The 12,888-nt window shown below is 40.0% G+C and overlaps 1 protein-coding gene across 3 annotated transcripts in view; it reads right to left on the bottom strand.

Annotated features, from left to right (window-relative positions):
- Positions 1 to 12,888, bottom strand: part of LOC126472401 (pleckstrin homology domain-containing family D member 1-like) — a 185,571-nt gene that overhangs the window by 11,647 nt on the left and 161,036 nt on the right. For all 3 annotated transcript variants that reach the window (XR_007586406.1, XM_050099935.1, XM_050099934.1), the window contains exon 10: positions 3,339 to 3,488. Coding sequence is in view for 2 of the 3 variants with exons in the window: in XM_050099935.1 (XP_049955892.1) it covers positions 3,339 to 3,488 (150 nt within the window). In the remaining variant the exon portion in view is untranslated. The remainder of the gene's footprint in view (positions 1 to 3,338; positions 3,489 to 12,888) is intronic.

Consider the following 12,888-nt stretch of genomic DNA (forward strand, 5'->3'; position numbering starts at 1 on the left):
TTTCTCTCTGGCCTGAACAGAAAACATCCTTACACCAGTAGCTATGCAAATTAGCTGTTTTGCTACCACAACTTCTCTGATCACCTGTGACAAAATTTACCAATATACATTTTGATATTAAAGAGTGAGAGGCCTCTTGTAATGGTTTATTCTATACGTTTACAAAAGAAACACAGTGTCATTACAAATGCGGTTAAACAACCAAAAAAACTGGAGCTTGTTTCATTTCATGTGTCCAGCAGATGTAAACAATAACAGAATACCAGTACCAATAACAAATTTCGGACAGTCCAAAAGCACAAAAAAATTTAGAATACATTCAGTAAGTCATTTGCCATGCAGGAACAGGCGCCTTCAAAAGTGTTAATAACATTATGAACTATGGCGTTAAACACTTAAGTATAACACAACTGTTCATTTGTCGGTAACAAAAAAGTTATTAGCACCCTTATACATATTAAAATAAACAAATATGGATAAACTGACTAAATTGTTGTCACACAGTGAGGAGGAAATCTATAAAATGATAGTTATTTACTCTCTTCCATCTCACTCGCATTGACCCACACAAAAAGAACAATGGAAGGCTGTAACTACTCATCATATAGTTCAGCAGTAGACTGGCATTGAAATGTAACTAAGCTTTTAGACAATGTCCTCCTCAGAAGGTGACAGACTAAAACACACACACACACACACACACACACACACACACACACACACAGAGAGAGAGAGAGAGAGAGAGAGAGAGAGAGAGAGAGAGAGAGAGAGGGAGGTAGGTCTGCGATTTGAGTGGGGATTAGAGTTTTGTTGGACTTTGGAGATGGGACCTATAATACATCTAGATGGTTACTCTGCAACTCACACTTAAGTGCCTGGCAGAGGGTTCAAAGAACCATTTTCATACTATTTCTCTACCATTCCACTCACGAATGGCATGTGGGAAAAATGAACACATAAATCTTTCCATTCGAGCTCTGATTTCTCTTATTTTATTATTCTGATCATTTCTCCCTACATAGGTGGGTGTCAGCAAAATATTTTCACATTCGGAAGAGAAAGTTCACGATTGAAATTTCACAAATAGAACTCGCTGCAAAGAAAACCGCCTTTGTTTCAGTGACTGCCTCTCCAACTCGTGTATCATATCAGTGACACTCTCACCCTTATTGCGCAATAACATGAAACGAGTTGCTCTTCTTTGCACTTTTTCGATGTCGACCATCAATCCTACCTGGTACGGATCCCACATTGCGCAGCAATATTCCAGCAGAGGACGAACAAGTGTAATGTAGGCTGTCTCTTTAGTGGGTTTGTCAAATCTTCTAAGTGTTCTGCCAACAAAGCGCAGTCTTTGTTTCGCCTTCCCCACAATATTATCGATGTGGCCTTTCCAATTTAAGTTCCTCATAATTGTAATTCCTAGGTATTTAGTTTAATTGACATCCCTTAGATTTGTGCGATTTATCATATACCCAAAATTTATCAGATTTCTTTTAGTACCCATGAGCATGACCTCACACTTTTCTTTGTTTAGTGCCAATTGCCACTTTTCACACCATACAGAAATTCTCTTCAGATCATTTTGTAATTGGAATTGATTGTCTGGTGATTTTACTAGATGGTAAATTACAGCAGAATCTGCTAACAATCTAGGGGGCTGCTCAGATTATCACCTAGATCATTTATGTTAATCAGGAACAGCAGAGGGCCTATGACATACCTTGCGGAATGCCAGATATCGCTTCTGTGCTACTCGATGATTCACCGTCTATCACTACAAACTGTGATCTCTCTCAGAGGAACTCAAGAATGCAGTCACACAACTGAGACGATACTCGATATGTACGCAATTTGATTAATAGTCGCTTGTGAGGAACGGCATCAAAATCCTCCTGGAAATCTAGGAGTATGGAATCGATCTGAGATCCCTTGTCAACAGCATGGATACAAACATTAGAGTATGCTGGAGTTATACTTTATCTGACTAATTTTCCTCCAGATCAGAGATTTCTAAACATACATGGTCAACAATTCATTCTACTTTAATTTTCATAATACTGGAAATTCTGAGTGGAATAAAAAGAATGGAAGGAGTATTTTTTCTCTCTGTCTAATTTTGTTCGCTTGTCTTTTCATACATTTTCCTTCTCACGTTTATTTACAACCACAAACTATCACTTCTTACTGGTCCCGTCATGCTGAACTTTGGTGTCCTCCTTGTGCTGGCTGCAGCTGATTATATTAGATTCAATTTTCGTTACACAGACCCAAAAATGAGATGATTCTCTTGGATGTGGAACATGTCAGAAAGTATAACATAAAAAAAATTGAACGTAATACTTACTATTGTGATCATTTGTCAAGAGATTGTCAAAATAGATGAATACATTACAGTAAGCTGTAACTGCTAATATCTACACAATTAATACACTGTCACAATGAAATGTTGTTATGCACCTTTAATAAATTTATCATACACAAAGTACCTGATCTTGACTGTTGTGACCAAGTGCTGTCAAAATTGAAATCTAACAGGCATTTTTACTTAGGGTTGTCTAACATTCCTGTTAAGACATTTGTCTTATAAAGTAGAAGGAGTTGCCTATCAAAAAATCTTTCAAACTCTGTTTAAACCCTGCTTTGTCTGAAACCAAGTTTTTAATGGTTGCTGGCAGTTTATTGAAAATGTGTTTTCCTGACTATCGGATCCCTTTTTGGACTGAGGTAAGTGATTTTAGGTCTCTATGTAGATTGTTCTTATTCCTGGTATTGATACTAAGTATTAAGCTAATAGTTGATGGGAAGATGTGTTGTTATTGCAATTGAACTAAATGATTTCATACGCCCATACCAGAAAATGAAATATCGTAGTGTTTTGCATTTTTTCTATGACCAAAAACACTATCAGTGGTAATAAGTGGTGATAAACTGAGAAGAGGGAGGGGAGGGTAATAACATAGATTCTTTAAAAGTATTTGATCATATACAAAAAATAGCTGCTAGAACACGACTTACACATTTTGAGAGATATGGATTCAGTACGAGTGCACATAAATCGATGTTTAAAACATACGAACCAACAGAGATAAAGAAATTGAGGAATTTGTCAATTCTGTGTAACCGGATTACGTATGGTAATGGAATAATTCTTAAAGCAAATCTACAGTTATTTAACTATTGAATAAAGCAGCAAATACTGAAGTGAGTCAGTATATTAAAAAAATTCTTCGGAAACAAAAATCACAAGCATACATAAAACTTACAGTTTTTGTGAACATAATATTTACTCACAGCGCAAACACAGTTAGCAACAGAGTAGTTTTAGCTTATTTTACCTAAAGTTTTCGCTTTTTCCTGGCGTGACTGCTCTATCACCTGTGATCTTGCTTTCTTAGCTAATTTCTTACGAGCATAAACAGCGTTCTTCATTATGACTGGCATGTTTGCATCTATCTTTGCTTCCTCAGCAACATGTTCAAAAAATTCTGTGAATAAATAATTGTATTTTAACAACTGAGCCACAAATGAGGGGTAAAAAAAAATCTATATACTGCTTCTGAAATGCCAAGAATTGCAATTCTAGTAATTCTTTTTAATACAACATTATTCTGTTCTGAGGTAAATTTTCTGCCCCATATTTTCAGTTTTAGAGACTTTGCTTGATTCTGATACTGAATTCTACAGTAGGAATGAAGGAAAACTTGATTAACATATTTATACAAAAGTCTGCAAAATGACTTTCTCTTCAACACTACACATGTTGAATAATGGTTCAAATACTTCAGTAAACTCAACAACACATTGTCTTTAAATGATGAGTATAACAAATATCTTGAATTACAGAAAGGCTGGTAATAAATTCCTTTGGCTCGCACTAGTAGAAACGACAAAGAGTAATTGGGTTTTAAATTTACAGGTACTAGGCAAGCACAATGTGAAAAATAAATGACAAATATCATTAAAAAATCATATAATAATTAGCAAGGCAGAATAAATGCATCTATGGACCAGTCACCAAAACCTGAACACTCACGGCTGGGCACAGTCAAACATTAAAAAAATATATATAGTGAATATCTGATCTTCAGTATCAGTAAATGCTTTCTTGGGAAAGAACAACGTGTGCTAAGAAAATGGTCTGGGAAAAACATGAAGTGTGTAAAGAGACAGGAAAGACACTAAAACATAAAAGGCAAAAGTACACTCAGTATGCATTTATCAAGAAAAAGAAATTAGTATTTTAACAATACCAGAGAAGGAAAGTTGCTACTCACCTTATAGCAGAGATGCTGAGTCGCGATAGGCACAATAAAAAGATTCACACAATCATAGCTTTCGGCCATTAAGGCCTTTGTTAGCAGTAGACACGCATACACACACGCGCGCGCGCGCACACACACACACACACACACACACACACACACACACACACACACACACACACACACACACACACACACACACGTGAACGCAACTTGCACACATGTCTACAGCTGAAACTACACTGCGAGCAACAGCACCAGTGCATGATGGGAGTGGCGACTGGGAGGAGGTAAGGAGGAGGCTGGGGCGGGGAGGGGGAAGGATAGTATGGTGGGAGTGGCAGACAGTGAAGTGTTGCAGTTTAGACAGAGGGCAGGAGAGAAGGAGTGGAGGGGGGAAGGGTTAAGTAATGGAAAGGAGAGAAATAAAAAGAAATTAAAAGATGGGTGTGGCGGTGAAATGATGGCAATGTAGTGCTGAAATGGGAACAGGGAGGGGGCTGGATGGGTGAGGACAGTGACTAACAAAGGTTGAGGCCACGAGGGTTACAGGAACGTAAGATGTATTGGAGGGAAAGTTCCCACCTGCGCAATTCAAAAAAACTGGTGTTGGTGGGAAGGATCCATATGGCACAGGCTGTGAAGCAGTCATTGAGATGAGGGGTATCATGTTTGGCAGCGTGTTCAGCAACAGGGTGGTCTACTTGTTTTTTGGCCACAGTTTGTCGGTGGCCGTTCATGCGGACAGACAGCTTGTTGGTTGTCATGCCTACATGGAATGCAGCACAGTGGTTGCTGCTTAGCTTGTAAATCACATGACTGGTTGCACAGGTAGCCCTGACTTTGATGGGACAGGTGATGTTAGTGACCGGACTGGAGTATGTGGTGGTAGGAGGATGTATGGGACAGGTCTTGCATCTAGGTATATTACAGGGGTATGAGCCATGAGGTAAGGGATTGGGAGTAGGGGTTGTGTAAGGATGGACGAGTATATTGTGTAAGTTCGGTGGACGGCGGAATACCATGGTAGGTGGGGTGAGAAGGATAGTGGGTAGGACATTTCTCATTTCAGGGCATGATGAGAGGTAATCGAAACCCTGAAGGAGAATGTAATTCAGTTGCTCCAGTCCCAGATGGTACTGAGTTACGAGGGGAATGCTCCTCTGTGGCCAGACTGTGGGACTTTGGGAGGTGGTGGGAGACTGGAAAGATAAGGCATGGGAGATTTGTTTCTGTACAAGGATGGCAGGATAATTATGGTCAGTGAAGGCTTCAGTGTGACCCTCAGTATATTTAGAGAAGGACTGCTCGTCACTGCAGATGCGACGACCAAGGGGGGCTAGGCTGTACGGAAGGGGCTTCTTGGTATGGAATGGGTGGCAGCTGTCGAAGTGAAGGTATTGCTGGTGGTTAGTAGGTTTGATATGGACGGAGGTATTGATGTAGCCATCTCTGAGATGGAGGTCAACATCTAGGAAGGTGGCTTGTTGGGTTGAGTAGGACCAGGTGAAGCAAATGGGGGAGAAGTTGTTGAGGTTCTGGAGGAATGTGGATATGGTGTCCTCACCTTCAATCCAGATAGCAAAGATTTCTCTCCTATCCACTTCTTACCCTTTCCCCCTCTGCACCTTCTCTCCTGCCCTCCATCTAAACTGCAACACTTCACTGTCCGCCACTCCCACCATACTATCCCTGCCCCTCCCCACCCCAGCCTCCTCAACCCCACCCAGTCGCCACTCCCATCATGCACTGGTGCTGTTGCTCGCAGTGTAGTTTCAGCTCTCTGAGACTGCAGACGTGTATGCAAGTTGCATTTGTGTGAGTGTGTGTGTGCGTGTGTGTATGCATGTCTACTGCTGACGAAGGCCTTAATGGCCGAATGCTATGATTTTGTGAATCTTTTTATTGTGCCTATCGTGACTCAGCATCTCCGCTGTATGGTGAGTAGCAACTTTCCTTCTCTGGTATTGTTACATTCCATCCTGGATTTTCCACTGTTTGAAATTAGTATTATAGTTATACAATAATGATATAAGGCAGGGACAGGCAACAGAGTCATTCTAACAGTAGAAACATCTACAAACGAAAGTGTCTCTAACATGAAACTTTACTCAAATCAAACTTCTTTGTACCTACCAGAAGGAAATAAGACATGTAAAAAACCCTAGCTTTCACAATAAATGTCTCACAAATAAACAGAAATCATCAAAAATAATCTTGACAATTACTGCAAAAAGAGCTCTGCTCATAAACATGGGACAAAATCTAGACTCAATTTAATGAATAAATATACAACTTAAAACAGTATTTTCTGCCAGGGGAAAAAATTGTTAAAAAAATGCCAAAGGAGATTCCTAAAACAAAGTTTACAATGTACCTGCTGAGCAATATATTTTATATAGTGGAGGATAATTGAGATGATACGGAGTAGAGGTTTGGTAAAAAAATGTAACATAAGTAAAAACCAATAATAACAATAGAACATTTATGTCAATTTATAATATATTTTTTTCTTTTCTTTTCTGGGAAACCTTACACCATATCTCTGTACATGATAATAGTTTCTTTTTCTTATGTCTCTACACCAAATCAGTGCAGGGTTATTTACGGAGGTTAATTTCAGGGGTAGCCAGACACATTTCCTGTTGTTTCCCTCATTACCTCCCCAGGACAGAATGTGTGTATCTCATGTGTCTGTGTAAAAGAGGGCAAAAGTTTTCTAAATGTCTGTGAATCATGTAACTGAAGCAGGATGTGCGTACCAGCCTGGTGGGAGGTGGGAAACTGCCTAAAAACTGCATCCAGGGTGCACACTGATCCTCACTATTAATCTGCTGGAAGGATTGACTCTGGGGCCAGTGGAACTCCCCATCCCGAAAGCGACAGTTTAACATGCACAGCTTTCGACGCAAATTCTGTAATGGATGATAACAATAATATTTTATACTCTTCCTAAGCTCAAAATCTTACTCATTACAGAAGGAAGCTGACTCAGTTTTTCAGGCAAACAAATGGGAAGTTGCAATACATAAAAAGGAAACCAAACATTTTCATAATGGTCCTGCTGCCAACAGATAGTAAGTAGTATTACATCATTAAATAACATGCATGTAGGTGTTACATCATTAAATAACATGCATGTAGGGTAGACAGTGATTGATATTGTTTTACATTATTAAATAATTTATTTGCAAGACTGCATAAACAAAACAGTATCAATAGTGATAAACTGAATGTGGGCACACTGTTTTGTGCAGAGTGGCTTTGTATCTGGGTGACTCCAGTCCTCAGCCTGCCATCCTCATCCTGAGATACAAGCTGTGACCAATAATAAAACTAACAGTAACAGGAATATTTTGCTTTATACTTCGGATCTACATTCTGTATCGCAGAAGTACCCGGATCATGCTATATTAGTAAGAGGCGGCTTCAACCTACCTAGTATAGACTGGGATGTCTATGGATTCATTACAGGTGGTACAGACAAGCCATCGTGTGAATTACTTTTGAACACATTATCCGAAAACAGTCTTGAGCAGCTAAATCGACAGCCAATGCGTAATGGAAATATTTTAGATGTGGTAGCCATGAACAGACCAGACCTCACCAACGGTGTCAGTGTTGAGACAGGGATTAGTGATCATGATGTTGTCACTACGACTATGGCTACTAGAAAGAGCAGATAAGCAGTTGTTAGCATCCCACTTAGTAAATGAATCGACTTCATTTACTTCCAGTACGATGGGCGTGGAAAAATTATGGACAAATTTTAAACACACTGTAAAACACGCATTGGACAAGTATGTGCCGAAAAAGTGAGTTACGCACAGAAAAGACCCACCGTGGTTTAACAGCGCAATTCGGAGAATGCTCAGGAAGCAAAGGCAGTTGCACTCATGGTACAAGAAAGATCTGGAGCATGAGGACAGGCAAAAGTTAGTAGAGATTCGTGCTGCTGTAAAAAGAGCGATGGGCGAAGCATTCAACCACTACCACCGTCATATCTTAGCAGAAGATCTTGCTGAAAACCCAAGGAAATTCTGGTCTTACGTAAAATCGGTAAGCGGGTCGAAGGCTTCCATCCAGTCACTCGCTGATCAGTCTGGCCTGGCAACGGAAGACAGCAAAACAAAAGTTGAAATTTTAAATTTAGCATTTGAGAAATTTTTCATGCAGGAGGATCGTACAAACATACCGCCGTTTGAGTCTCGTACAGATTCCCGTATGGAGGACATAGTGATAGACATCCCTGGGGTTGTGAAGCAGCTGAATGGGTGGAAAATAAATAAATTGCCAGGTCCTGATGGGATTCCAATTCGGTTTTGCAGAGAGTACTCTACTGCATTGCCTCCTTACTTAGCTTGCATTTATCATGAATCTCTTGCCCAATGTAAAGTCCTGAGAGACTGGAAAAAAGCACAGGTGACGCTTGTATATAAGAAGGGTAGAAGGACAAATCCTCAAAATTACAGACTAATATCCTTGACATCGGTTTGTTGCAGGATTCTCGAACATGTTCTCAGTTTGAATATAATGAATTTCCTTGAGACAGAGAAGTTGCTGTCCATGCATCAGCATGGCTTTAGAAAGCATTGCTCCTGCGAAATGCAACTTGCCCTTTTTTCACATGATATCTTGCGAACCAGGAATTGCTGAATGAAGTCAACGGTAATCCAGAACTTCCAAAGGAGGTTGTAACGGGTGAGGAAACATGGGTGTATGAGTGTGATGTCAAAACCAAAGGCAAATCATCCCAATAGAAACTGCATGGGGAACAAAAATTTAAAAAAATTGATCGCATGTGAGGTTTCTATCATTGTTTTCTTCAGTTACAATGTGATAGTGTGTCATGGTACCTGTTTCATAGTTGTATGATCAATAGAGAATACTAACTGGAAGTTATGCACTGTTTGCATGAAGTAAACCGAAGAAGATGACCAGAATTGTGGCAAAGCGACTCATGATAATGCTTCCACTAATACTTCAATGCTCCTTCCAGATTTATTTATTTATTTATTTATTTATTTTTGGCAAAAAACAAAACCGTTATGTTGCTTCAACCACTGTGTTCATTGCCTCTTGTGACTTCTTCCTATTCCCAAGGCTGGAGAGAACCATGAAAGGACATTATACATTATTTTGCCACCACTGATGAGATAAAAACAGAATCGGTAATGGAGCTGAACATCATAATGAAAACTGAGTTAGAGAATTGCTATCAAGATTGGAAAAAGAACTGCCACAAGTATATCATATCTCAGGGGGATTACTTTAATGGGACAAAGTTGATTTGATAAATAGAAGAAGAAGAAGAAGAAGAAGAAGAAGAAAAAAAGATTCTTTATGAAAAGCAAACATTAGCGCTGCTATTCAATCACATCTCATATGTGGGTGGTGGTAACTGCCTGGTGAGACAAAGAGTGGCAGACCTATTTCCGTACAAGGTTGGGAGGTCTTTACAGGCTGAAATTATTCTCTGAATCCCATACAGAAACACCACCTACCACCTTCCATAAACCCACCACCCAACTACAAAGGAGCATTCCCCTGTTGGCTCAGTACTATCCAGAACAGGAGCAAATGGATCTCCACCAGGTTTTCAACTACTCTCACTGTGCCACAAAATGAGGAATACCCTACATACTATCAGCTCCACCTCTTCCACAGTGATATTCTGCTGCCCACCAAATCTATGTAATATTCTTGTCCATTCCTACTCTACCTTGGATCCCAACCCCTTCTGTCATGGCGCATATCCTTGCAGCAGACCTAGATGCAAGACCTACGACCACACATTTCCAGTCTGGTCATAGGCATCCCCTATCCCATCAGAGACAGAGCAACCTGTAAAAGCGATCATGTGATCTACAAGCCAAGCTGAAACCACTGTGCTACATTCTATGTGGGCATGACAACTAACAAGCTGTGTGTCCACATGAATGGCCACCAACAATGTGGCCAAGAAACAAGTGGACCAAACATGACATCCTTCATTTCAATGACTGCTTCACAGCCTGTGTCACATGGATCCTTCCCACCAACACCAGCTTTTATGAATTGAGCAAGAGAGAACTTGCCTTGCAATATAGTCTATGTTCCAACAACCCCCCTGGCCCCAACCTTCACTGTTCCCTGTCCTCCACTCACCTACTCCCACTCCAGCACAACACAGCCTTCTATTCCAGCTATGCATACACATCTCCTCCCCACGCTTCTTCCTTACTCTCACCACCCACATCACATTTCTTCTCCCATCAGGCACACTTACAACTCAGTCCAGCTACAGCAGCCAGAGACAGTGGTCAATGCGTGCTTTCTACTTCACAAGAAGGCTTTTGGCCAAATGCTAAAATGTATAGCAGCCTTTACATTGTGCCTGTCTCATAATATTGTTGCTATTCCATCCTGGACTTTCACATGAGCAATTTCTGTACCTGTCTGTAATATATCAAATCATCATCTCATTATATGTCACTTTCCAGGGCACTTCTATCTCTTATACCACCACAGAAGATATACTTGTGTGTGAATGGATATGCATGCATCCAACAAAGAAGTAGGTTTGAACATATTTAGCACTTTTTTCAACTTTTCCTCTCAGTACCTCTTCATTCATCCACTGTGTTCCTTTAAGGTTTCTAAATTTCATTCTATCTTGATGATACTTGTGCTTCTATCTGTAACTTGATAGATGTCTTGTGATTTTTTTTTTTTTTCGCCCAAATTCCATTTTTGCATTTTTTTTTCTAAAATTTTTCTGAGATTTTTCTTATCTTGTTTTTCAATAAATTTTATTTGTGATCTGCTACCAACTGCCATGGATCCAGTGCACAAACAGCTTTTGTTGGAACAACTGTGCTATAATGCTGTAATTTTTTCTTTTCGTGATAAATTTTTTTTGTTGTATCTGTTTTACAATTATTTCTTTGTCAGCTTTGTTAGCCCCCTCTTGTTCAATAATATCTCCTAGGCACCTGAACTTGTGTACTTAACAGATTTTGGTGAATTTGTTGATTAAAGATTGATTGTTGAATCTTGATCCAGTCCCTTCCATACAATGCATCTCCTTGTACGAAATTTGGAATCTCATTTTTGCTACTATTTTATTGAGTTTCTTTACACACTGTATGGCTTTTGGACTATTATTGGAGATAACTGCAATGTCATCAACAAATGCAGTGAAGGTCAGTTTTATTTTGGGAATGTCTGTCAATATTTAAATCTCAAGTTTCATTTAGCCATTTCATTTCCTGAACTTAACTTAACTTAACCGTAAAGATAATGGCAAAAATCCATCCTCTTGTTTGGCCCATTTTGATTTCAAATGGTTCAAAAGTTATACAAAAAATTAAACTATTGTTGCTGTGTTGGTCAGTTTTTGTTTGACCTCTTTCTACCTTGAAATGTTTCTAGCACATTAAACAGTGTTTGTCTGGCAGTCTGTCTACAGAATCATATGATTTTTTGAAATCAACAAAAATGACCACTGTCTGTTTAGTTTTGTGAATTTGGATGATTATTTTTAGGTTTCGAATTTGTTTTGTGAATGATATTGCCCAATTATGAAGTCTGTTTTTCTAATTGATTAAGTAAGGCTTTTGAGAGGACTTTATAGCTAACTGAAAGTAAGAGAAAGTCTTTGTACACTACTGGCCATTAAAATTGCTACACCATGAAGATGACGTGTTACAGATGCGAAATTTAACTGACAGGAAGAAGATGCTGTGATATGCAAATTATTAGCTTTTCAGAGCATTCACACAAGGTTGGCACCGGCGGTGACACCTAAAATGTGCTGACATGAGGAAAGTTTCCAACCAATTTCTCATACACAAACAGAAGTTGACCAGCGTTGCCTGGTGAAATGTTGTTGTGATGCCTCGTGTAAGGAGTTTCCGACTTTGATAAAGGTCGGATTGTAGCCTATCGTGATTGTGGTTTATCGTATCGCGACACAGCTGCTCGCGTTGGTCGAGATCCAATGACTGTTAGCAGAATATGGAATCGGTGGGTTCAGGAGGGTAATACGGAACGCCGTGCTGGATCTCAACGGCCTCATATCACTTGCAGTCGAGATGACAGGCATCTTATCCGCATGGCTGTAACGGATCGTGCAGCCACATCTCTATCCCTGAGTCAACAGATGGGGACGTTTGCAAGACAACAACCATCTGCATGAACAGTTCGACGAGATGATGTACTCAATGACAAACCTGGGTGCATGAATGGCAAAACGTCATTTTTTCAGATGAATCCAGGTTCTGTTCACAGCATCATGATGGTCACATCCGTATTTGGCGACATCGCGGTGAACGCACACTGGAAGCGTGTATTCGTCATCGCCATACTGGCGTATCACCCGGCGTGATGCTATGGGGTGCCATTGGTTACACGTCTCGGTCACCTCTTGTTCACATTGATGGCACTTTGAACAGTAAACGTTACATTTCAGATGTGTTACGACCCGTGGCTCTACCCTTCATTCGATCCCTGCGAAACCCTACATTTCAGCAGGATAATGCACAATCACATGTTGCAGGTCCTGTACGGGCCTTTCTGGATACAGAAAATGTTCGACTGCTGTCCTGGCCAGCACATTCTGCAGATCTCTCACCAACTGAAA

The sequence above is a fragment of the Schistocerca serialis genome, chromosome 1 (assembly GCF_023864345.2).
Source record: "Schistocerca serialis cubense isolate TAMUIC-IGC-003099 chromosome 1, iqSchSeri2.2, whole genome shotgun sequence".
In the NCBI taxonomy this organism is placed as follows: Eukaryota; Metazoa; Arthropoda; class Insecta; order Orthoptera; family Acrididae; genus Schistocerca; species Schistocerca serialis.